This window comes from Halichoeres trimaculatus, unplaced genomic scaffold (genome assembly GCF_033239565.1).
Source record: "Halichoeres trimaculatus isolate MK-OKI-2021-1 unplaced genomic scaffold, fHalTri1.1 fHalTri1_scaffold_1, whole genome shotgun sequence".
NCBI classification, from domain to species: domain Eukaryota; kingdom Metazoa; phylum Chordata; class Actinopteri; order Labriformes; family Labridae; genus Halichoeres; species Halichoeres trimaculatus.
The window spans coordinates 38,419,593-38,445,605 of NW_027437179.1; the positions used below are offsets into that span (position 1 = coordinate 38,419,593).

Sequence of the window (26,013 nt, forward strand, 5' to 3'; positions counted from 1 at the left end):
AACTACTGACACGTTTGGCTGACAGTCACCAGTTAGCACGGTCACTCTTTACTCCAAAACACCTGTAGCTCTGCTAGAACAGAACTCGATAAAAGTTGACCCTATGGTATAGCATCATTCCTGACAACCAACCACAGATTAACCAGACATTTTTTTAGAGTTTAGAGAATGCAGACTTGAAATGAATGGAGATAAACAACACACCGTTGCCAAAATGCTTGCACATATTTTATCATATCTATTTGTTATAAGCTGAGGTGTTTTTTTTCTTCATCTCAGACTATGCCCCTCTTTTGGGGCATAGTCTGGAATTTACCTTTTTTTTCCCCCTCTCTTCTCCCAATGTTTTTATTTCATATCTATTGTAACGGGGCTCTGGGCATGCTAGCAGCTCCAAGGTCCTCCCATTTCCTGTATTCCCATGTCACTGTCTGTTTCTTGTATGTTTTGGATGGGATGTAACTGAATTGTAATTTCCCCTCGCCCTCGGGGATCAAGAAAGTATTCTGATTCTGATTCTGATATTTTTGATGACACCGATGGGTCCATACATGTCGGGAATACATGGTTAGCATCTGCTAGCCAACATTAGCACCATGATGTGGCAGGCTGCTGCTAGCGAGTGAGAGTTCCATGAAGAGATCAAACTTTGAAAACTTAAGGACTGGATCAAATGTTGATGTTGAAATAGAAGTTTTGGGACTCCATTGCGGGTGTTTGCATTCAACAAATTCTGAGAAAATATGATAAAAAGACAAATACTGGGTTGCGTGTCTGAATGCTAACACTGTTGGTTCGTAAGGGCAGTTTTTGGCTGTAAGAACAGCTTCAATATAATATTTTAACCTCTGTTTTTATTGTATTTTTTTATTTTCTTTTGGAGTACAAACTGCTTAAAAGCTCTGGTCTTCTGTTTTTGCATGTCTTGTGTGAAAAAACTGTGTAACATTTCGAATGTTGAAATGTTGTGTGTTAAACTTCCCTGACCTTACCGTACACTCAGATAAAAGGAAATGGTAAAAATCCTGCACTCTTGACATGCTTTTCTCCTCCTCTGAGCACTCATCATGCTTTCCCTCCAGATTTCACCGGTAGAGGCGGTTAAGCAAAGTGCTGGGCTGCCCATTAGCACTAATCTAACATCCACACACATTCACTCACTGATGCCCGTACCGTAGGGAGCAGTTCTGGGTTCAGTGTCCTCCCTAAGGAGGCTTTGATGAGTAGACTGCAGGAGCTGGGTCAGGAGACGACCCACTCCGCCAATAATCTGCAGATGTTTGGGTTCAGGTAGAGTTAGCTTTTAGCCGCTCTGTCAGTCAACTCATGTTTTATTTAAGCAGCGTAGCAATGTTTGTGTTCGGTGTCTGGGCCGTGAACCTCATCACCTCTTGCAGATCAATTTTACATGCAGAAACTAAGGAATGAAGATGTTATATCTTTCACCGTGTCGGAGCCTGCAGGTGGATGCTGGGGCTAAAAGTTTGAGTGCAGTAACAGGGAAAACAGAGGCAGAAATTGAAAATCTGTCAGCTTAACTAGAGCACCGAGTCAGGAGGATGTTTTGTCAGGTGATTGTGGGGATGGCATGTGTTTTTCTGCAGGGCTTCACCTTAACTTTGGTATGATCTGTAATCTGAATGTCCTCTGCTTTAAACTTAAAATGTTGGTCTCTTCCATCAAATCATTGATTCAGTGTTCCTCAGACGAGCCACCCATCCATAAATCCAATGCATCAAGCTGGAGCACGAACACTCTCAGCGCCATCCTCATGAGGATGCAGGTCAGCCTCAGGGTCGATAACCATGTGCTGCTTTCACAACACTTTACTGGCTGAGTTTTCCTTATGTGTCTTGCAAAGCCTGGATGATAGGGGTAAGGAAACACCCATAATGCTCTTTTGATGGTGGCATGAGTGTCCTGGGTGATGTCAAGAATCACAGGCAGCCAAAACTGTTGGCACAAAAAGCAGGAAAACAAAGCCTGGAATATCACTGGGCCTTTTTTTGGTTTACGGCAGCTGAGAAAATCAATATTTCCAACACTTACAAAGCAAAATACTGAAATCTTATCAAGTGTTTTTGTCTTATCTTAAGTAAAAAGTGCCTTGTTATACCATAAAACAAGAAAAATCTGCTTGAAAATTTGCTTAAAACTAGAAAAATGTCTTAATACAAGTAATTTTTTTTCTTGTTACAAGCAATTCAGACCTCATTTTAGTCTTTAAATAACTTGAAATTAGACATTTTTCTGGACTGACCAATTTATTGTGGCTCATATTAAGTTTAAAAATCCATTTTTCTACTGAAAACAAGACAAAAACACTTGATAAGATTTCATTTTTTTCCAGTGCATAATAAGAATTTGACAATTAACCCTTTAACATCCCACTTTCAATGGCTGTTATTCCTAAGCTGTTTGCACAATTAGAAAAATTGCAACAGTTTGTAAAAGCTGAGACGTTGCTCTTTCAACCAATATTGTAATTTCCATCAGGCGTTTAAGGAAGCCCGCAAATTCACACAGAGTGCAAAACAGATGGATGACAGAAGTGCACAGAAACAATGGAGCCCAGTGCTAAAAAAAAAAACAAAAAAACAAAAACAAAAAGAAGATCCTCCTGGGTTATAAAACCTCCACTGAGGTTTCTGCAGGATTCAGAGACTGAGGGAGCATCTGATGGAGCAACTTCATGTGAAAAAAGGTAACGTTATATGAGATGAATTACAGGATGAATGAAGCTTTCTATAATCTAGTTTTTACCTTGTATGAATAATTATTTGTGTGAATTCAGGCTTTTACACTGCAAAAAAACTAAAATCTTATCAAGTTTTTTTCTCTTATATAAAGTAAAAATAGTCTTTTTTTAGACTTAATATGAGCCATATTCAAGTGGTTAGCCCAGAAAATGTGTAGTTTTAAGCCATTTAAAGACAAAAATTAGGTCTGAATTGCTTGTAACAGGTAAAAAAAAATATGCCAATGGAACAAAAAAAAAAAAAATACAAGCAACTTTTCTCTTGTTCCATTGGCAGATTTTTTAACTTGTTACAAGCAGTTCAGACCTCATTTCTGTCTTTGAATAACTTGAAAAAAGACATTTTCTGGACTGGTGGGGTGAATCTGGCTCATATTAAGTCTAAAAAGGTATTTTTTTTTAAACTGAAAATAAGACAAAAACACTTGATAAGATTTTAGTTTTTAAAGTGTATCATGTGGCGGCCTTTTTAGAACAGTGTACCAGGTCTAATTTGTAAATAAATTGTGTGTGAAATTCAACATTGAAGATATGTAATAAACTTTTTAGAACAGGGTACCATGCTGTGTTTGGACTGTAAATGTGTGAGGGTTGAAAATAAGAGACACCCTCAGCAACGGGGGGTGGGAATTCCTACAAACATGAATGATACTGTATATAAATATTATATTAAACTTTTTTCATGTTGAACCAATGAAATGTCTGTATTCTTGATGTATTGATAACAAATAACCAATGTGAGAAAATATATTCAGGTAACACTGTGGCATCTTAAAGTTATTTATACCTTTTGAAAATCTCATTCTGTTGATTTTTTTACTAGGATTGACTTTTCCAAATTAATCACATTTCATTAGTTATTAATAAGATTCCTGTATCTGGAGATGCTTCAGGTATGAAGAGTTGTGAGCAACATTTTTTTGTCCTGATGTTGCAGTATTTTTGCTCTCTAGCCGCATGCTGCCGGACATCCGACAAGCCACCATGTGCCACAAAAAGCACTCGGCTCCAGATTTTACCGTGTCCTTTGAAATCGTTTCACTCACACTGTCAGGCCATTCATTTGAACTTTCCCACTCATGTCTGTGTTTTTGCATCCTTTGCTCTTCAATGGGGCACGGGGCGGGGTACCAAATGCAGCCACAGTCATGTTTACTTCTGATTTTCTGTGACTTTCTCTCACCCAATCAATGATGAGCACTTATTTCATGCTTAAAATCAACCAATCAACTGCCGCTTCTAGTGGGCAGACGCGAACGCATGTTAAATTCAGGTAAAGTGGTGCTGCGTTCAAAGCAAACTGAAAATACGGGATAAATTGCGTCCCATATTGGGATGCAACCTTTAAGTGCGACGATTCGGGACGATTCTGTATTTTACAGGAGGGGTGGCAACCCTAGCGTCATGCAGCGCACAAAATAGCGCTTGTTTTTATTGTGTGATGTTTGAACAGTGTACCAAGTCTTCTTTTTACCACACGAGCATGATTTGAGGCTTTTATTGCGTGTTTACCTTTGTAAATCAATGCACCAAGCTTTATTTGTATCGTGCAGTGTGCATAAATAGCTGAACCGCTTTTTCCTTAAGTTTCACTTTCATTTTGTCCAGCACTGAGGAGCAGCCATCCTCTGGCGGGCTTGTGTGTTTGTGAGGAGAAAGACAGCAAAAGGGGGATGCTGTAGACTCCTGTGATGCTGTCAGTGACTTTTTTATTTACAAGATAAGAGTCAATGTTCCTTAATGTTAATGTACATATATTTATTAATGTTCAAACTCGAAGTTCATCCTGTAAAATCTGTTCCCGATGTTTGATTTCTGAGTTTTTTTTTCCTTCAATAAACCTCTAAAACCCATTTCTAATTTTGTTTTTCTTCATTTTAAACTGTTTTATTGTAATTTAACATGCAGTAAATTGCAAATAACTCCAGATATTGAAAGTTCAAAGCACTCAGGGAAAAAATAGGCCAAAGAGTTTACTCACATACATTTTTTGACTGTTTATAGTCCAAATAAGCAACAAGGTCTTTTTTGAGGCTTAGGTGTTAAAGGGTCGTTACAACCAAACTAGTCTTTCTCCTGCTAAAACTCCTACTGTGACTGCTTCTACTGAAATTCAATGTTAATAAACAAGAGTATCCAGTGACTGAGCTGCCAATCCTATAAAAATCCTAACAGTCACATTATGCTGTTGTTCAAATTCATATAATAGATTCAAATAGAAATAGAAATAGAAAATACTTTATTTATCCCCGAGGGGAAATTCAGGAGTCACCGCAGCATTTAAGAAAACAAAAGTAAGAAAGAGTATAGAAAGTGCAAAAAAGTCCAAAAGAAATTAGATGACGACATCCCGTCCACCACTCGTCCACCGCTCTCCAGCCCAGCCAGTCTCCACCTCCACAGGGTCCAGGACTGATCCTCCTCAGCAGTCTGTTCAGTCTCTGTCTCCTGGATCCTGTCTGCTCACAGCAGGCAAAGCTCCTCCAATGTGGCGCCGGCGTCCGATGTCTGCTCCGTCAGCCACGTCCGTGAACAGCACGATGCTGCTGGGTTAGCACAGCTAGCTCGTCCATCCCCCGGAGCTAGATCCCACGTTCCCAACAACGATGGATGGAAGGACAGGTCCACGTTGTCACCTCCCAGCTCACATCCGAGAACCAGCACGTCGTCCTCACCTCCTCCTCCTCAGCTCGAGGGAAATCATCAAGCCCTACACTAGTTAGCATTGACATGCTACAGGCTGCTAACAGCTAATTTTGCATGTAAACAATGCAGCCATGGTTACATGTAGGATCTCCAGACAAACACAGGAGAAAAGTAGTAAAAAATATCACCGAAGCCACAAAAAGTTTGGTGTCCGTGACCGACAATGAACCACACAAAGTGATGATCCACTCCAAATACAAAGATGACGAAAAAGAGACAAAAAAATTACAAAAAAACGGACAAAGACGAGAGAGCTGCTGCAACAGGCAGCTACTTGGGTAGCGCCTAGCAACGGAAGTGGTAATGTAATAAATAAGCAAATAAATAAATGTAATAAAATAAGCAGAGATTTAATAATTTTCTGCAATACCATGTATGATATTAGATCATTCCTAAAGGTACGTGTTCTTCTGTTATCCACACTTTGACAGAGGCAGTTTTTGTGCAATCAACTCCCCGGGAATCTCACATCTTAGAAAACCATAAAAATCTGAATTGTAGCCCGAGGTGTAAACGTCTACGCTGATGATCCTCTGGTTTCATCACAGCTTCATCACAGCTTCATCACAGCCATCCTCTGAAAGCTTTGAGGTTGTGTAATCTGTAATCAGGGTGAGATAGCACCTTTTTCTCTGTCTCCGCGCACCTGAGCAGAGAAATGTCTGATTACACTCTGCCTTTCTGATGTACTGATCCAGCAGCTGTTACCCTGCGCGGCGCTAAAAGTCTTCCCCCTCCTCTGTCTCTAGCTACACAACCAGGCGTGTGTATCTCCACAGCTGCAGACCTGTAATCTATTAAACATGTATTGTAATGGAAACCTGGTTATTTCATAATGTTCGGAGCAGGAGAAAAATAGCTTGTCAGCTTCAAAAACAGAGCATTACATCAGCGCAGACAAAGACTTGTTTAATGTGAGCGAACCAGAGAAGACAAGGCTCATTTCAACGATATATGACTGTTTGAGGCTACTTGAAGGTTGACGTGTTCAGCTGACCTTGTATGAAATAATGGCGTTCACGCGGCCTCTCCCTGGAGAACATATTCATCACATCCCGCTGATTTAAAGGAGGAGGTTATTTTGTGTACACAGCATGATCCAAAGTTATTAAACTACAGTTTTATTTCCTGACAGTCTGATAAATGTTCGCGTCACTATCACATCTCCAGGGTAGGTTAATCATTTCACGTCCTACCTTCATGCTTCAGCGTCATGTTTCAATAGCAACATTTTAGCATCCAATCCTTGTTTCCAGTCTCTGGTTTTCAACCTGCTTGCTGATTTTTTATTTTCTACTTTTTCTTTTTTCCTTGTGTTTGTGATACCTCTGCCTGTGTTGTTTTGGATCACCTGTGTACCGACCTTTCTCTGAACAAACCAGCTTTGAACTTTTCATCACTGTCTGATTAAAAGTTGTGTGTTGCACCAGAGTCCAGCTCCTGGGTTCAGTGTGACAGTGCAAAGAGAATATCGGTGACAAAAACATCTCTGAAAAGCCACAAAAGTCTCATTTAGCAGTCCCTAAATGTCATACTATGCAAATTAAAACACGCACTTTGGAGGAAGAAAGATTATTTGGAGTCTTTCCATGATTTACTCTCTTTTTCTTGTTTCTCTGAGTGTGTTTTTGTCCGTCCTAGCTAGTTGGTGTTTCCAATCAGCCAATCACATGGCAGCAACTCAGTGCATTTATGCATGTAGACATGGTCAAGACGATCTGCTGCAGTTCAAAGCGAGCATCAGAATGAGGAAGAAAGGTGATTTAAGGGACTTTGAACGTGGCATGGTTGTTGGTCTGAGTATTTCAGAAACTGCTGATCTACTGGGATTTTAACCCACAACCATCTCTAGGGTTTACAGAGAATGGTCCCAAAAAGAGAAAATATCCAGTGAGCAGCAGTTCTGTGGGACAAAATGCCTTGTTGATGCCAGAGGTCAGAGGAGAATGGACAGACTGGTTGGAGCTGATAGAAAGGCAACAGTAACTCAAATAACCACTGGTTACAACCGAGGTCTGCAGAAGAGCATCTCTGAACACACAACACGTCCAACCTTGAGGCAGATGGGCTACAGCAGCAGAAGACCACACCGGGTGACCCTCCTGTCAGCTAAGAACAGGAAACTGAGGCTACAATTCACACAGCAACACCAAAACTGGACAATAGAAGATTGGAAAAACGTTGCCTGGTCTGATGAGTCTGGATTTCTGCTCCACATTCAGATGGTAGGGTCAGAATTTGGCCTCAACAACATGAAAGCATGGATCCATCCTGCCTTGTATCACAATTCAGGCTGCTGCTGGTGTAATGGTGTGGGGGATATTTTCTTGGCTCACTTTGGGCCCCTTAGTACCAACTGAGCATGGTTTAAAGTCCACAGCCTACCTGAGTATTGTTGCTGACCATGTCCATCCCTTTATGAGCACAGTGTACCCATCTTCTGATGGCTACTTCCAGCAGGATAACGCTCCATGTCATAAAGCTGGAATCATCTCAGACTGCTTTCTTCAACATGACAATGAGTTCCCTGTACTCAAATATCCTCCACAGTCCCCAGATCTCAATCCAATAGAGCACCTTTGGGATGTGGTGGAACATGAGATTCTCATCATGGATGTTCAGACGACAAATCTGCAGCAACTGTGTGATGCTATCATGTCAATATGGACCAAACTCTCTGAGGAATGTTTCCAGGACCTTGTTGAATTTATACCACCAAGGGTTAACGCAGAAAAAAAGGAAATTGCATCTGTAGTTTTGTGTATTTACAGGCACAGGTAAGTGTTTTTGTACATTCTCTTACTGAGAAGGGTCTTTTTGGTTCTACAGCAAAAGACTACAGGGAAGAAAAATCAGTAATCAAACTGTAAATAATTTAACTTTAACTTACTGGTATTAACCCTTTGAACTCAAGGGTTCAACTAAGGGACTTTGACGTTACTCAGCAAACACGGCGTAAAATAATGCACCAACCACAAAAGGATATGTTCATGTTCGACACCAAAATGATCCAAACATACTTTGCTGTTGCAGAGATAAACACATTTTGTTATGAGTCTGCAATTTTCGAGCAGAGTCCTGAAAAATCAGCTCAGGGTTCAGAGGGTAAGTGAATATAGATTTAATTTATATTGCAACAACTTTAGGATGCAGTAAACAGAGAAATGATTGACTAAATCGAAGAGAAACTCCTCACTAAGTCTTGAACTTGTATCTTTTCCAATAGTTGAGCCAACACTTGTTTTATTTCGCTTCTGTTTGTATAATCTGGATCTTTAACAGTTTTTGTTTCATTCCTCGCTGTACCTGAGGATGTTTTATTGTTTTAATTGTCTGCTTTATCTTCTCATTGCTGCTTTTATGGAAATCCATCCATGAAATCCGTTTTTAAAAAGGTGCAATAAAAATAAAAGTTATCATTATTAGTGATATTTTTCATCTTCCTGAGGTCGATAAAAGGAAAAGGAGGCATAATGTTCAAGATCTCACCGTGGGAAGTCAAAGAGGAGCTCCTGTTGACTCTGAGTTTATTAGAGATGCTTCACTGTGTATTTGATTTTTTTCTAGAGTCGAGTTTTGCCACTTTTGCCCTTTTGTACAAATCCCCTGTGGGAGAGAGCTGGAGCGGGCGGTGTAGAGTTATTTTTTTTTTCCCAATATGTTCATGAGAATAAACAGCCGTCAGCGTTAAATAAAAGAACCTCCTGGTGTTACAGCATCTCATAAAAGATCAATCTTTTTACTACTTTTCTAAAATGAGATTGTGGAGTTTTCTTGTAATTTTGTTTAGAAAGAAAAGAGTTAGAGGTACATTTGCATGTCTTATCAGCCTGAGGGAGAAATCAGAAGCCATCCCACAGGGTTAAAGTGTGTCATGAGGCCTTTAAAGGTCACCCTCCTGCGTGCTGAGCAGTAATGTGGAAGTTACAGAGTCTAATGTGAAAACTTAATACCGAGTGTCCTTCAGTCAACCCCTCCGCAGTCTGAAAATCCTCAAGTTTTCTGCCCAACAATCCAACTGGAGTAGAAGTTGAAGTTGGGGACATGTTCTGCGGTGCTGTTGATTTTTTTTCTTACCTTGAGAAGGTGCCGCTGCGGCTTGTTGGATCGCAGCCGTCTCCTGGCTCAGCTTCTTCTTTGCCTCCAGGACCGGGTTCTCAAACTGGGTTTTCTGGTTGATGTGGCTGCAACATATAGATGTAAGAGAAGTGAGTCACACACTCACACACACACACATACACACACCTCGGACTTATCGAGCTCACTGCACCATTTTTCTCCGATTAATTATGTATGCATCTACTCTATAAATGATTTTCTAATCGGGGAGAAGCTATAGTGGCTCCATTATAAATACATTCATAAACACAGCTACACTAAAGGCTGCTCTCCTCCTCGTCATGTGGGGACTGCTATGGCTTTTAGCCATTTAATATTGTAGGAAATGAACATCCAGCAGCCAGCAACATCCTGTTCCTCTACAACAAGGTAAACAGCCTGTCGTCCCCGCGGCATAGAAACCACAGCCATTGTTTTACAGTGAGCTCATTTCCAGGGAAAATACAACAAGCAAAAAGCGTCTTTTAGCATGTTCGCTCTGTTCATTACAAGAAAGGAAGCTTAAATACTGTTACTGGTTTCATGTTGGTTAGCCAAAAACAAGGCAGGGCAATGAGCTATATTTCAAATTTATCTGTATTTAGAGTTTTAAAGGCTCCTTTCAGACAACAGTTGATGTTAGCAACAACTTAGCTTAAATTATAGCTAGTTAGAGAGAGTGACCGCTAAAACTCACTGATAGTTGACTGGTAGTGTTAGCATTTTATCACTATCATTAGCAAGAGGGCTGCTAAGTGCAACGGCAACTGTAAGCATTTGGCATCTTAAGGGAAGGCATTTTTTCTAGGCAGTTGCTAGATGCTAACTTTAACTGGTTTTAGCGTAAAGCCACAAGTTTTACTAAATCTAATACTAAATTTTGTCTCATTTAAAGTAAAAACTGTCTTGTTATACTTGATATGAGTCACATTCAAATAATTGGTTCAGAAAAATGTCATGTTCCATGTTATTTTATGACCAAAACGAGGTCCAAATTGCCTTTAAAAAGTAACTTTTCTCTTGTTTTGTTGGCAGAGTTTTTTTACTAGTTACAAGCAATTCAGACCCCATATTTGTCTCTAAATAACTTGAAACAAAACATTTTTCTGGACTGGTCAGGTAAATGTGGCTCATATTAAGTCTAAAAAGGCATTTTCTACTCAAAATGAGACAAAAACACTTAAACTGAAAGTGATACCAATTAGCTACCTTTTAGTTATCAAACTGTTAGCTTAGAGTGGCTTAATTGTTGCAACTAGCTTAGTGTTCAGCCACATCTAAGCCAACTACTTTCAACATTTTAACTAGCTAGATATAGCTACATGCTAACAATAATTAATGTGCATTTAGCCATTTCTAAGTGTTTTTTTTTTCATTAATTTGTTTGTTTTTTTGGCTCTGTACTCCTCCAACAAATGAACACTGTCACCAATCAACTTGCAAATTTTTCAAATTGTTCAGGAGAATCGTGCACTCATCACTTAAATATCTATTTTTAATGTATTTTTGCTTGGCAGTTGCTAGATGCTCACTTTAACCAGTTTTAGCATTTAGCCACAAGTTTTACTAAATTAACACATGAGTGACTGAAAGTGATACGAATTAGCCCCTTCTTAGTTATTAAACTGTTAGCTTGGAGTGGCTAAATTGTGAGGCAATTGGTTAAGCATTTAGCCACAACAAAGCTAACTACTTTTTACATTTCAACAAGCTAGGAAATAGCCAGATGATAACAATAGCTAATGTACATTTAGCTATTTTTAAGTGTTAATTTTATTATGTTTAAATACTGAGCACAGCTTTTCAACATACAGAAATACTTACGTTTTTTTTGCTTGGTACTCCTCCAACAAACAATCACTGATTTTCACCAATCAAATTGCAAAATGTTCAAGGGAATTGTGCAATTATCACTTAAATTTTTATTTATTTTTTATTTTTTTTTGCTAGGCAGTTGCTAGATGCTAACTTTAACTAGTTTAAGCATTTAACCACAAATTTTACTAAATTGACACATGGGCAGGAGAAATTGATATGAATTAGCCACTTCTTAGTTATTAAACTGTTAGCTTAGAGTGGCTAAATTGTTGCAACTAGCTTAGCATGTAGCCACAACTAAGCTAACTACTGTTACCATTTAATCAAGCTAGAAAATAGCCAGATGCCAACAATAACTAATGTATATTTAGCTATTTCCAAGTGTATTTTATTATCATTATGTTGAAATACTGAGCACAGTATTTAAACATATGGAAATCTGATTGTTCTTCCGTATGTTTTTTGGCTTGGTACTCCTTCAACAAATAATCACTGATTTTCACTGATCAAATTACAAAATGTTCAGGAGAATTGAGCAATTATCACTCAAATTTCTCACCCTCTAACTCTTCAAATTATTGACATTAAAAAACAAAAATTACCCCATAGAAATGAATGGAAAATGATCCGTCACTATGGAAACCATTCAAGTTCAATGAACAGAGGTTATAAATAGTACTGGTGCCTTTAAAGTTAGAGGGTAAAAGGGATCAGCATTTGCGTCTAAGTAATGCTAAATGCTGACATGGGGCTCAGCATTTCAGGATTCAGCATTTGGTCTGGAATTGCTGAGCCCCAGATATTACTACTTTATATATTAGCAAAGGAAAAGCTATCATAAGCTGGTAAACGTGGCATTAAGTAGCTAGTTTGTTTACATCAAGTAGCTGGAAAGTGGCTACATGCTAATATTAGCATACAATTTCAGATATTCCTCTTACCTTGATATATAGGTTGTTGTACCTCCAAATTTTTAATTATGCTCTTTTTCCTGACTGATCAAAGAAGAAATGAAGGTTTTTTTATATTATTATTTTGACCTGGATTACAACTAATGAGCCATATTATGTTAGGATAATTTGATAATAGTCAATTTTTTTCTCTTTTGTTACATCCACCAGGGGGGTATCCTGTCTCAGAAACACAAAAACACAACTTTGCTCTCTGTGTTTTGGCCTCCACTCGAAGCTTCTTTGCATTCTAGCAGAAATCTTTCCCTTGTCAACACTACAGCTACAGGAACTGTGATTTACTGACTTCCTGTCTGGGCAAACAGCGCAACAATATATAATGCACGGAGATAAATATGTGCATAAAACAGTTTGCAGAGATTCTGACACACACTTTTCTCCCCTGCTTGTTAGTCAACCATTGGCAGGAAGCAAACGCAGCACAATAGAAGCTGCACTCACACACAGGTCACTGCAGAGCTTCAGTAAGCAACCTGATCAGAATCCTCAGCCACCCTCCTCGCACAAGATGAGCAAATTGAGCCGTGTGCTACATCCATTTGTTTATTTTTAGACAGCATCGATTCACGCTGGTCCACTGCTAATGTACTCTAAACAGCATAATATGCACTTGTGCCCTGATCCTTCCAGGGAAATGCTTTTGTGTGCAATGAGCGCCAACGAGAAACCAGTCTGATAAAACAATTTGTACTGATGATGGCAGTTGGAGTGGTTGGAAACTACAGATGTCAATAAATCCATGAAACTTACTCGACGTAGTACGTGCCGTACTGTGGATCGTCAATCTCCTCCCAGCCGTAAGGTAACTCTGCAAACAGAGAGAAGTGTGTGGTTGTTTTTGTGGGGAGATGCAAATGGAGCAATAAAAAGAAAAGAGGCAGACAGGAGACAGAGCTGAGAGAGAGTTATGACAAGTTAACAGCAGCAGACTTGGGTTAGAAAGCAGAACGATCTGTAATCGTGTCATAATCGATGATGTGTGCGTTCATGAGGAGAGTCTTTAATTCATTCTTTCTCATTTTAACATTTAAAGTTGATTTTCCCTGGTTTAACTCTGAAAGCCTGTAACTGAACGCCTGATTTACAAAAAGGATTGAGGATCTTTTGTGTGCAAATAAGCCGAGAAAACATTGTCTAGTTCCCAAACACACATGCCCTGAGTGCAGCACACACTGCACTGCAGAGGCGAAAGTGTTACTGTGCTTTGGTGTTGTTTGCATAGCCCACAGTAAAATAATCTGTTATACATTTATTTGAAGCAATATAAGCTCCTCTCTATACAAATCAGCCTCACTGCAAACAACCAATTCACACAGTTAGAGAGAAACATTCAACGTCTGAGTGCTGGAGAAGTTTTCACTCATCGAAAAAGCAATTCCACCTTTAAATGGATTGGAAATGACTCTAATATTATACTTATATAAAACATAAGGAGTTAAGTTAGCATAAACATGTCTCTCTCTTGTTTTTTTCTGTTTTTTTGAGAAGAGCTGCTTCTTCCTGGGACTTATTCCAGGAAGTGGAATAAAATAAAATAAAATAAAATAAAAAAAGAAAAACAAAATTAAACAAATAAATAAATTAAAAATAAAATTCAATGAATAAATAAATAAATATATTAATCCTGAAACATATGTCCAACGTCTTGAATTACTTTCTCATTGCATCCAACTCATACACATGGAAAAAATTTAGCTGCATCCAAAACAGAGTACACAGACAGGGGATGCTAACAGCTCACCATAACCAAACTGGAGCAAATTGCCCAAAGAGTTTTAGTATCAAGAGCACATGTTGCTTTATGATCTCTTTATGAGTCTGAGCTCTTCTTATAGTGGAGCTCAGGGGTCTGCAACCTGCAACTCTGGAGCCACAAGGGGCTCTTAAGCCTCCTTGAAGTGGCTCCCTCTGGCCTTGGCAAAAATAAAAAATAAAAGTAAAAATAAAATAAACAAATAAAACAAAATAAAAAATAAGATAAAATAAAATAAAATAAAACAACATTTAATACATAAAAAATAAAAATAAATACATAAATAAAACAAAATAAAAAATAGAATAAAATACAATAAAATAAAATAACATTTAATAAATAAATAAATAAAAATAAAAATTGATAAATAGATAAACAAAATTAAGATAGTTAAAATTTATTTCCTCATCTCATTCTTATTTATTTTGTTTTGTTTGTTTTGTTACATTGTTACCTTGGAGTTCAAGGTGATACCTTTTCATCATCGAATTTTAAAAAAAAAGAAGGTTTATTAATTTGTCAGTTGATATTTGGTAAGAAACTAGCATACAAAAAAAAGTGTGACGCTGAAAGACATTTTCAGAACAAGCACAAAGCATTCTTTTCAACGTACCAAACTGAAAGTGCAATAAACCATAAAAATGAAAATTTTAAACATATTTTTTCAAGTACAGAATTTTGTTTTCCTTTAAAATATGTTTAAAAAACTTGATGATGTGTACACAATGTAAAAGTGATGAGATCAAAAGCGGTCTGTATTGTTATCTTTATTACGTGTTTGCACTGACGTCTTGATTTGGGCAGTCCCCAGATGTGCGGCCATATTGGAGGTACAGGAATGTATACGTTGAATGGATGGAGATAGGAGTACACAGTAAAGTATGTTTTTAAGATGTCTTATCCAACAAAAAATGTGAAAAAAATTCTACAGGGTAAAGTAAAGTCTATGGAGAAGGACTCGGCCAGCAAGAAGAAAAAGAGTTATGTTGAGAAACTACCCCTAATAGGTGGGAGAGACCATATGAAGAGTTAACATCTTCATGGAAACTTGACAAACTTGCAATTCTGCCCTTGATATGTTATCCAGATATTTTTCACTAACTCATTTTAACACCTAGCTCAAAAAAGAAAAAGACCTTCGATTTACTTTTTGATTGTCTTATTTTATTTTTTTGTCCTGTTGAACTTTCTCTTCTGATATTAATTATATTTGTCTTGGCTTTGTTCTTGCCCTGTTTGCATATAAAATGTGAAAACACATAAATAAAAAGATAATTGAAAAAAGAAACATTGAACATTAAAAAACAAGAAAGAAAAAGACCTGGCCTAATCATTGGTGTTACTTACCATTCAATCCCTGTAACTTTCCGTCATTGAAAAAAACCCTGAAATCTCATCAAGTGTTTTTGTCTTGTTTAAGTAAAAAATGTCTTTTTATACTCAGTATGAGCCACATTCAACTCGTCAGTTGAAAAAGGTCTTGTTTTAAGATATTTAAAGACAAATTGAGGTCTGAATTGCTTGTAACAAGTATAAAAAAAATCTGCATATGGAACAGGAGAAATTTGCTCGAAAATAAGCTTGAAACTAGAAAAATGTCTATACTCAAGCAACTTTTCTCTTGTTCCATTGGCAGATTTTTTTTTAACTTGTAACAATCAATTCAGACCTCATTTTTGTCTTTAAAAACTTGAAATAAGACATTTTTCTGGGCTGGTCAGGTGAATTTGGCTCATATTGAGTCTACAAAGACATTTTCTACTGAAAATAAGACATAAATACTTGATAAAATTTTAGTTTTTTGCAGTATCATAATATAGTTGCTATTAATAAAGTGTGACTTGGAGATGCTATGGACAGAGAACATGTACGACCTGACAGAAAATGCTGTGAACAGACTCAAACTGTACAGACTATTGCCTTGGAAATCCAGATGGAGCTTAGCTAGCCACAATCTCCTCCAACTGTTTGCACTCTCCATCCTGATTTACAATCATTTTTGATAGTCATAAGTGTTTGAGATCTTTTTCTTGGTCTGACCAATTAGTGCAGCCAAAAATGTGGCTATGATTTACCATTTAGTGCAACAATAATCCTTAATAATTCTGTTCTGTTGTGAGAGTGCCTCCAACATGGCCGACCTTGAGCTAATGACATCACGTGAAAACACTAAAAGGAAACAGCGCCCTGGAACATGTGTTGAAAACAAATTGACCCCTAATCTAAACCGTAAATGCGAACTATCGCTACGCTGGGCTAAGAAATTCTGAGGTGATGGTTGGAGTAGGTTAAAGTCAGCAGTATGGTGAAGACTGAGCTCAGCCTCAGAGGAAACTTGTCATTGTGCCGAGTGCAGCCACACTTTTAATTCACTCTAAACCCATGTATCGATGTTCTCATTAAGGTGTTTGAAATGCACTTTTGAGTGTTGTGTTCAGCTCTGCTTGCCTTTTTTTTCCACCTGAAGCTTCTTTGTGCTTTAAGCTTCTGATAATCGTGCATCTCCCACTCTCTACCTCCGTAAACACGTGGTGATAAGTAGATTTAGTGTCTATAATTAAACCAAACAGATGTCGGTAAAGAAACGCTACGCTGAAACTCTCTGTTTTATCTTCTCTTGTTTTGCGTGGGATGTAAAACGATCAGCTGTGAGCTTTAACTCATTCAGGTGGTGAGCTACAGAAATAGTTAGCGGTGTTTTTTTTTCCCCTGACTGAGACAATAAGCATCAAGAAGCAGCTGTAAAAATAGCCGACGCTAATTTAGTGAACATTTCCCAGGTTTCAACAAGCAGGGCCGTCTGGCAGGCCTGATGTACGTCATGCCCTGATGAACACATGAGGCGAGGAGAAGATAGAGAGAGAAGGGAGAGCCGTTCACGCAACAGAGAGCTTCGGATTTGCTTTTCAGAAGCAACACACCAACTCGCTTTCTGTCCGCCTGTAAAAATCCATTAAAATCCAGCTGGAAGGGTCCGAGTTATTCAGCGGGGGCTGCTCTCAGTCTCTGCCAGCACTTAAACCCACATTAGAATCAGGGAGATACAGGGGCATGTCTGTAATTCCTCAAACACTCCTCGAGATTTTCCCGAAAAATTAGGCCACATGACTGTGAGGCCTGGGGTGACTCTTAGGTTACACGTCATTTCAAAGAGGAGACGCACTGTCGTGTTTTATCCTCTTTGGGTTTTGTGGTTTAATGTGCAAACACGTGACATGATGATTCATGGGATGTTCAGAGGCGTCCTGTATGGAGGACTAAAACTGCCAAAATTTAAAATACATAAATCAGTAAGAGTGACAATAAAAACAAAATGAAAAAAATAAAATAAAAAATTAGTTGAAGTGAAATTAAAAACAAAATAATCATTAATTCATTGAAGTGAAAATATAAACAAAAATTAAAAAAAAAATACATAAATTATAAATGAATAAATAAAAATAAATGAATGAAAAAAAATGTGTAAATAGAATTAATTGTGGTATCCTGTATGGGAGACTAAAACTGCAAAAATTAAAAAGTAAATAAATAAAAATAAATTAATCAAAGTTAAAATAAATAAAACAAATCATATAGTAATTAAAGTGAAAAAAAAAGTTCATAAAACAATAATAAATAAATAAATAAAATAAAAATTTTAAATAAATACAAAAATACATGTGAAAATAGAATTAAATATAAGTTAATAGGTAAATTAAAGCACTCAGGTCTCATATTTATGTGGCAAACACTGTCAGCATGAAATACAGAAGGAAATATAGAAGGATAGGTAAAAAGTTCAACCCAAGGCACACTTAGGACAGCCCCCTCATTTGAATAACATTTCCTTCTGTATTTCATGCTGACAGTGGCTGATTAAGAAAATATAAAGAGCAAAGCACTTTTATTTATTTATCAATACTTAATATATCTTGATAAGTAATTTTTGGATTTATTTCCAACTTTACTTTTAATTTTTGAGTCTTTTTTTGTTTCCAATTTTACTTTTATTTATTTGTCCTTGTATTTATTTTAACTTTTATTAATATTTTTGCATTCAATTTTCAAATCTTTGTTTTCAATTTTTCAAATCTCTTTTTTAATTTTGGTATTTATTTCTTTAATTTTATTTATTTATTTATTTATTTATTTATTTATTTATTTATTTATTTATTTATTTATCTATTCAAGTTTTTAGTTTTACTTTTTTCCTATTTATATTTACCTATTTGTATTTTTTTTTAAGTTTATTCTTTCTTTTATTGTTTGTATTGTCACTTTTATTTTTAATTTTGGCAGTCTGGTAGTCTATAGATCTGATATCAATAACATTGCAGCAGAGAGGAAAGAGGAAAAAATACACAGGATTTTTACCTTGATGTTGTGAATATTTGAGAGTTGGATCTACTTTTCTTTGATGGATGAGTGCAGCTACATACCTCCATCTTCACACTTCTCAGGGGGCTTCGCCTTCTTGGCCAGACGAGGGTCCAACCACGTGGTCGTCTTGGTGTTATGACTGCGAAGCAACAAAGAGCCGCAGGTAAATAGAAATAAAGAGTGGAGCGAGCAGAGAGGCAAACAAAAGGATGTGATGCAACAGTAAAACAAACACTCTCACCCCCTCCTCCTCCCCCTCCTCCCCTACACTCAAAGGGTGAGCCATCTATCCACAAACACCTGATCCATGGGTTTACGTCTAGCTGTCAGATTATCGTGTTCGTGGTTACGTGGCCTTTCAGAGGGGAGGAAAAAAACCCTCCAGAACGCCAAACACGACAAACCCGCTCACCCTCACATGTGTTGAACAACTGGGGTGTGTAATCAGGAGGAAAATCACAATGGTCCTCTGATATCTTCAGAGACAAGTGGCTCAGAGCCAAATATGAATAAAACACACAGGGTTTGCACGCACACACACACCCACACACTCTTATAAGCACATCCCTGCCTCTGAGGGAAGGTTTGTTTACCAGATTGAGCCACAATCAAAGTATTGATTCCAGAGAGCTTAGCGTGTCTTTATATGAGATAAATCTACTGAAGAGGAGCTGTACCTTTCTGATCTTTCTTTAACGTGTGTGAGATTCACCCACACTCCTGTCACTCAGCTTGATTATCGTGGCAGGATTGGTACAATTTCCCTAATCAGTCTTGCCCCTCGTGTTGTTGTTGAGCTGCCGTTTTTCTAATCATGCGGTAAAGAGAAATGATGCTCTTTCAGCTTCACAAACCCATCATTACGCATACAGCGTCTAACCAGCCACTCTGTTGTGCTGATTAGACACCGACAGAAACATCTCTGTTTGTTCCATTATGCATCAAGAAAGAGAAGAGTAAACATAAGGCTGCGTACCATCAGATTACATAACGCTCTCTTTCATTTTTAACAGAACATCTCACACACACCTCCCTCTGCAGCTGGGAGATGACATCATTAGCATAAGGAACAGCAATGAGGAAGAGGATTGGCCTTAATTTCAACTTTCATCATCCAGTCTATAATCTACAGCAGAGTCTGAAAAACATTTCATGGAAGAAAGAAACCAGAGTCTGAGGAATAAAGTTGTAAATTTATGAGTAGAAAGATGGCCCGAATGATCTTTAAAGAAGATCTGAAAGCAGTCTGCTTTAAACTGAAAGCGGAAAATGAAGTATCTGAGAGTTACATTTTAATACAAGTTTCCATGAATAGCTAAAGCCCTGTTTCCACCAAGCGGTTCCGTTTGGTTCGTCACGTTTTGTGGCCTTTCCTTTGACTGAGGCCTTGTACTCAGGTAACCAGGTAATTTCAAAAAAGGATACCCCCCGCCATTCTTTTTTAAAAATACATTCGTCCACACACACCAGGCAAATCTGCCGGTGAGTGAGGTTATATTTGGCAGTGTTTTTTCAAAAGTGAAATCAAGGACTGTATGAAACATGGATGGATGTCACCCATCTGTTTCAAAAAAGGAAAACGAAGCAGATCGGCTATCACGGCCATATTAGTAGGGGCAAGGGCTTTGCGTACAGCTATAGGGCACCTGTCCGTCAAGTGACCTGAGCTGTGCCTCTGATTGGGCGAGCTTGTGATCTTAATTTCCTCTGAATGGCTGAGTTAGAAATTCACCCCCTGTGCAGTGGGTGCCGATAGTAAAATTAATGATTCAGACAGGAGACGTTTTTGAACCAGGCTGTAAATATGTTAATTTCTGCTTTGAAAACAGCTTTTTTTGGCTTGGTGTGTATGTGGCTTCCTGTACTTTTGGAGCCAGCCTCAAGTGGACACTCGAGAAACAGCAGATTTAAGCACTTCATTTTCAGTGACTTAAACTGTAGTTTCGTGTGAACACAGGCCTAAACGTATAAAAATATACGTGGTTTCCAAAATACTTAGCTATGTGTGGACATGGCCTAAAAGTGGAACAGATCCACAGATAACCAACCTGTACTGTCCCACTTTTCGGTATCCTTCCTTTGGGGTGCTAGACCCATAGATATATAGCTATATATATCTATATTTGGATTTACAAATTGATTAGTGTATTACAAACCGTATTAATGTGGCTACCTATGGATTCAATTAAATTCATATATCGCATTCAATGGTTTAATCATTTTTAAACATGCAGTGAAATAACTACATCTCTGACAATTAATGAAAAATAAGTTATTTGAAAATGATTTGAAAACTGAGCAATCTACTGTTATTTCAAACTCCATGCTCCATTGGCTTTAAAGTGATACTCCAGGATGGAACAAGTTGGGTCCTATCACAAGGTTTAGGGCAGAAATTACCCCTACAGCAGTGATTTTGTGCAGCAGAAGCCCAGAGCGCACGCACCAAACACCCCCTCCCTGCTCCTCTGCAGGTTTCCTCTGCACTCAGACGGGGCCATATTTTACTTGACCAAAAACACAAATAAACGTACTCCCACTGAAAAAAATGATATGGGTCTGCATTCACGCTTTATTTAGAGAATTTTCAGCGCGTTACTTTCACACAAAAACACCGCTAAATAAGGCTCTAGTTCTCATTGTGTCGTAAAACAGCACTTCCTCCGCTGCAGAGCCACAGCTGGCTACGAGGCGCTCGCCGCTTAGTATAAGTCCACGCGCAGCGTGTCAGATATAAACAAACGCAGGTAGTCTGCCAGGACGAAGAGACACGATGAGAACTAGATAAATAAAGTGTGAATGCAGACCGATATCAAATTTTTTCAGTGAGAGTCCGTTTATTTGTGTTTTTGGTCAAGTAGAATATGGCCCCGTCTGAGTGCAGAGGAAACCGGCAGAGGAGCAGGGAGGGGGTGTTTGGTGTGAGCGCTCTGGGCTTCTGCTGCACAAAAACACTGCTGTAGGGGTAATTTCTGCCCTAAACCTTGTGATAGGACCCAACTTGTTCTATCCCGGAGTATCACTTTAATGTAATGAGTGATCGAGCAGCCCTGTCCCAACATGGCCACCATTGTGATGACGCTGCTTCCCATTGACTCACAGCATGCACAAGCCTTCTAATGTTTGTATATATCTATAGGTAGACCCACTGATCCGACCCCAGAAGGTGGAGCTAGAAACACTGCAGTCTGTTGATTGGATGGAAGAATCGTCATTTTCTGTGCGAGAGCGGTAATAAAAAAAAACCCATAAACTGCCATGTTTAATACTCGAGTTGACTTTGTGAAGAAACTTTCCTTTAGTTTGGAAAATAGCATCATTAAACAGTGTCGCATTTTTCTTCTTTGTTGGGTTTATTAGGTGTTTACTGTGTTGCACTACTGTGCCATCACGCAACTATGTAGCTGACACAGCTATCAGCTTACACGCTGCCTACTGGATTTTTCCCAAGCGGCAAACTCCAGTCTAAGAAAATGAGACAATAAAGTCAGAAGTACAGGAAGTCACACATACAGTAAGCCAAAAAAAGTTGTTTTCAAAGTAGAAATGAACCTATTTACAGCCTGGTTCAAAAAACATCTCCTGCCTGAGTCACAAATTTCAAAAGTTTGTCCAATCAGAGGGACAGATCAGCTCATGTGACTGACGGGCGCCCTATGGCTGTTAGAGTAGAGGCTCAAAACCTCCTCCATTTCCAATATGGCTGCTCCAGCTAATGTGCTTCCAAAGTCTGTTTTGGAAACAGATCGGTGACATCAGGGAGACCACGTCCATTTATTGTACAATCTATGGTGGAAACTCAAAAAGGACGACCACCCGAACCCCCGACCCATGTTCCCGGAGGTCTCCCTGGGGATAAAGAAGGGGTGGAGGAAAGAGAGGAGCACAGAGAACTTCCATCTTTTCCCTGGCTCTGCCCCTGCCCCGCTCCTCCCTCCTCTCTATCAGGCTCAAAACTCCACTGAGGAAAACACAGTCGGACCCAGTGATAGCCCGTGCAGGCAGATCCAGCTGGGAACAAACGTTTACAGAACTTACATTCAAAACCTGTCTCCTCAGAGACTTTCAACCAAGCCTGCTCCTGTTTTTCCGGTCTCTGTAGAGTACACACGTCGTATCGTATAACTCTGGATGATGATACATCACACAGATTGTTTTCTCCTCCATCCTCCGGCGGAGTTGGAGCCGGAGCAGGCGGCAGTTGCCCCCCAACGTCATCAAAACAATGACGTCGTGGGGGAATATTTTGAACTCGAGCGAATTCGCGTCTACCGCCCAAACGCGTGAACGCTCCAAACGCGCCGCGCCAAACGCGCGAATCACGCCAAACGCGCGAATCATGCCACCCGAGGCGAATCGGCGGCTAAACGCGTCTTTGCATTGACTTTGTATGTAATAGCGCCGCAAATTCGCGTTTGGTGTGGCCGCACCATTACAGATCCAACCCGTACCAGACTGTACTGATCCATACCGGACGGCTTGGTGGAAACGGGGCACAGCACTGGAGAAAACTCAGCGTTTTTATTGGATTCTGCTAAAACTGAATCTGTTCTGAAGGGAGGAAAGTTAAAGGGCAGCCTGTGAGTGCTCTGTGTGTCCCCAGCTGCTCTGTTTAACCTCATAAGACAATCCATGTTCTTCTTTTATAACCCAGACAGCTGGCTGCCCTTCTCATGACCCCCTGCATCATTATTTTACAGAAGGATAACCACAGTCCGTCTGCAAACTCTCTCTCATAAAAAAAAGTTTTATTACTGTGAAATTACAACTTGATTCTCTTAAAACACAGACGTAAATAACCACACAAGATATTATTTTTTCTCCTTTTCCTAAAAATTCAGGGTTTTAAGTTAATCATTTACGGCTTGATTACCATAAATACATTCCTTTTTCTCTTATAAATATTTCGGACAAATTTAAATCTTATTTTTAAACTAACATCATGAATCTTGTAATTTCACGACTATTTTCTCACAAAATGACTACTCTTGTGGGATCTTGCTGTAAATTAACAGATTTTTTTCTTGCACATTAATGCCTTCTTCTCTAAAATTTACAGCTTTAATTTGTAAATTCACAATTTTATTATGTTATTAAAATGGGACTCTTATTTTCTAAATTACTTTTTATTTCAAAACCATAATATTTTTATAATCCTTCGCTGTAATAAACTGAACTGCATGTGATGAATTAATATTAGGCTCTCATGCACCATCATCTTCTTATTTTGTCTCCAAATACCATCCAAACCCCTCTACAAACATTTTCCCACAGATGACCCAAATTTTTAACAAATATTTGTTTTAATTCACACTAATAAAAAGCAATTTCCAAAAATAGCTTGGCTCAATCAGGAGTAATTTGCATGTGCTTTTGGGATCTTTTCCAAATAAAAACACATTTGTTGCTCTAATATGTATTCACAGCAGTGGGCCTGATTATTAAGGGTGTCGTCGTCATGGTAATGAGGGAACTTTTCACCCAATGGTGGGACGCACTGAGGTGATGTTATTATGTTTTGACAAGAGAGAGCTGGGCTTTGGTTACACTAGAAATTTTCACGAGTATAAGCAGTTAAATATTGATGTTTTCTTTTGTTTTTGAGGGGCGGTTGTTGAAATACTGCACTACTTCTCAATTCTTAGTTTTCAGTTGTTAGCGTGTTTTGCTAAAAGACAGAACAATAACTATAAATAAAGCCTGTTGGTTGTGAACAGTGACTGTACAATAATTGACAGAACAGTGATTCTAATGACTTTTAGAGCTCCCTCTAGTGGTCGCCTGCAGTACATCTCAAAAAGCCCACTACTTCTGTTATAACAGACAGAAAGTGGGTCAAACTAGAAAACTAAAATTCACCAAACATGGACATGTCAGTTTGTTCTAGTAAGTTCTTTTTGTGCAAGTTTCCTGGAAGTTTAGTTTTGGTTATTTTTTATGATTTTACAAAAACAACTTGTTGACAGCTCTGTTGACCAACGCAGCTCCTGGATCAGCAGAGCACAGGAGGAACAGTGGGACAAACACTTCCTCAAGGGTCGTTGAACTCTCCACAGCCAAAAAGTGTCTGCTTCGTAGAAAATGAAGGATCTGTTGTGCTGTGGGCCCAACAAATGATCGTAGCTGCTTTATTAGTGAGTCCCAGTGCCCTCAACTCCACCGGCACAATACATCAGGGCTCATCCACTCATTTACTTTGGCTTCACATCCCATGGTATGAGGAGATGGACGTGCATGATCCATGGGGTAAAAAGTTAATAGCAACAAAAGTGAAGAGGTTGGATTTGCTTCAGCGTTGCAGTCTTTTCGATCAGAGGTTCCCAAACTTTTTTGTTCTGTGTATCCCTTTTTGTCTTTTAGCCGTACCATGATTCCCCCATGAATCATGTGTGCTGATGATTTCTCAAAAGTTAAATAAATCACAACTGATTATAAAATGAAGATCATTTCACTTTATCTCCCTACTTTAAAAATCTAATTTCCTTGCATTTTTTAAAAAAAATTTTAAACTCATATTAAACATTAAAAATAATATGTTGCCTTGAAAACAAATATACAACTCTTGTAACTTTTAACAACAACAAAAAAAACTTGGTTGATTTGAACAAAAAAATATTCAGACTGACTAAAACAGTTGTATTTTCCATCAGTGAGCTTTCATAAGGCATTGCAGCTAGCTTGTCTTTAAGAAGCAGCTAAGCATCTGTTTGGATTTTGGTGCAGCAGTGCTACAGGTTACTGTTATGGAGGACCATAACTACCAAAATTAAAAATAAATAAAAGTGAAAATAAAAACAAAAAAATAAATATATAAGTAAAAACATAAATGAATAAGAGTTACAATAAATAAAAAAAATAAATGTGGAAATAGAACAAATATGAATACATAAGTAAATAAAAGCGCTCTGCTCCCATATATATTTTATTTTATTTTGCAGACACAACCAGCATAAAATACAGCAAAAAATAATAATCAAATGAGGAGCAGTCCAGAAAAATAAATAAAAGTAAAATAAAAACAAAATCAAAATATTTGCATAATTAAATAAATAAATAAAAATTAAAATAATTAAAAACTAAATATGGACATAGAATAAAATATCAATACATTAGTCCCATATTGATTTATTTTATGTTGCAGACACTTCCAACACAACATACAGCAGAAAATATGGGGGCAATCCTGAGTGTGTCTGCCACATAAAATAAATAAATATTGGAGCAGAATACTTTTATTTACTCATTTATTTATATTCAACTCTGTTTTCACATTTGTTTTGTATTTATTTTCCATTTTTATTTATTTATTTATTATTTTATTTATTAATGTATTTTTAATTTGGGCGGTTTTGGTCCTCCATAACGGTTTCCCTGGGGAAACTATTTGTAGTGGACACATACCATTTAATTGGCTGCTGATCTCAGAACTTCCAAGTTGGAAATAAGTTACCAAATGTGTTCCCATACCCCTGGTTGAGAATCATTGTTTTAGATGACCAACAGGAGGCGCTCCACTGGATGAGTGGACTCAAATAGAGTTAAAATAAAAG

The 26,013-nt window shown here is 38.1% G+C and overlaps 1 protein-coding gene across 2 annotated transcripts in view; it reads right to left on the bottom strand.

The window, feature by feature from the left end:
- The window catches only part of magi3b (membrane associated guanylate kinase, WW and PDZ domain containing 3b), a 343,311-nt gene that overhangs the window by 46,040 nt on the left and 271,258 nt on the right, over nucleotides 1–26,013 (bottom strand). For both annotated transcript variants that reach the window (XM_074668352.1, XM_074668360.1), the window contains exons 6-8: nucleotides 18,523–18,602; nucleotides 13,102–13,159; nucleotides 9,542–9,648 (exon numbers count right to left, since the gene is read on the bottom strand). In XM_074668352.1, coding sequence (XP_074524453.1) covers nucleotides 9,542–9,648; nucleotides 13,102–13,159; nucleotides 18,523–18,602 — 245 coding nt within the window. The remainder of the gene's footprint in view (nucleotides 1–9,541; nucleotides 9,649–13,101; nucleotides 13,160–18,522; nucleotides 18,603–26,013) is intronic.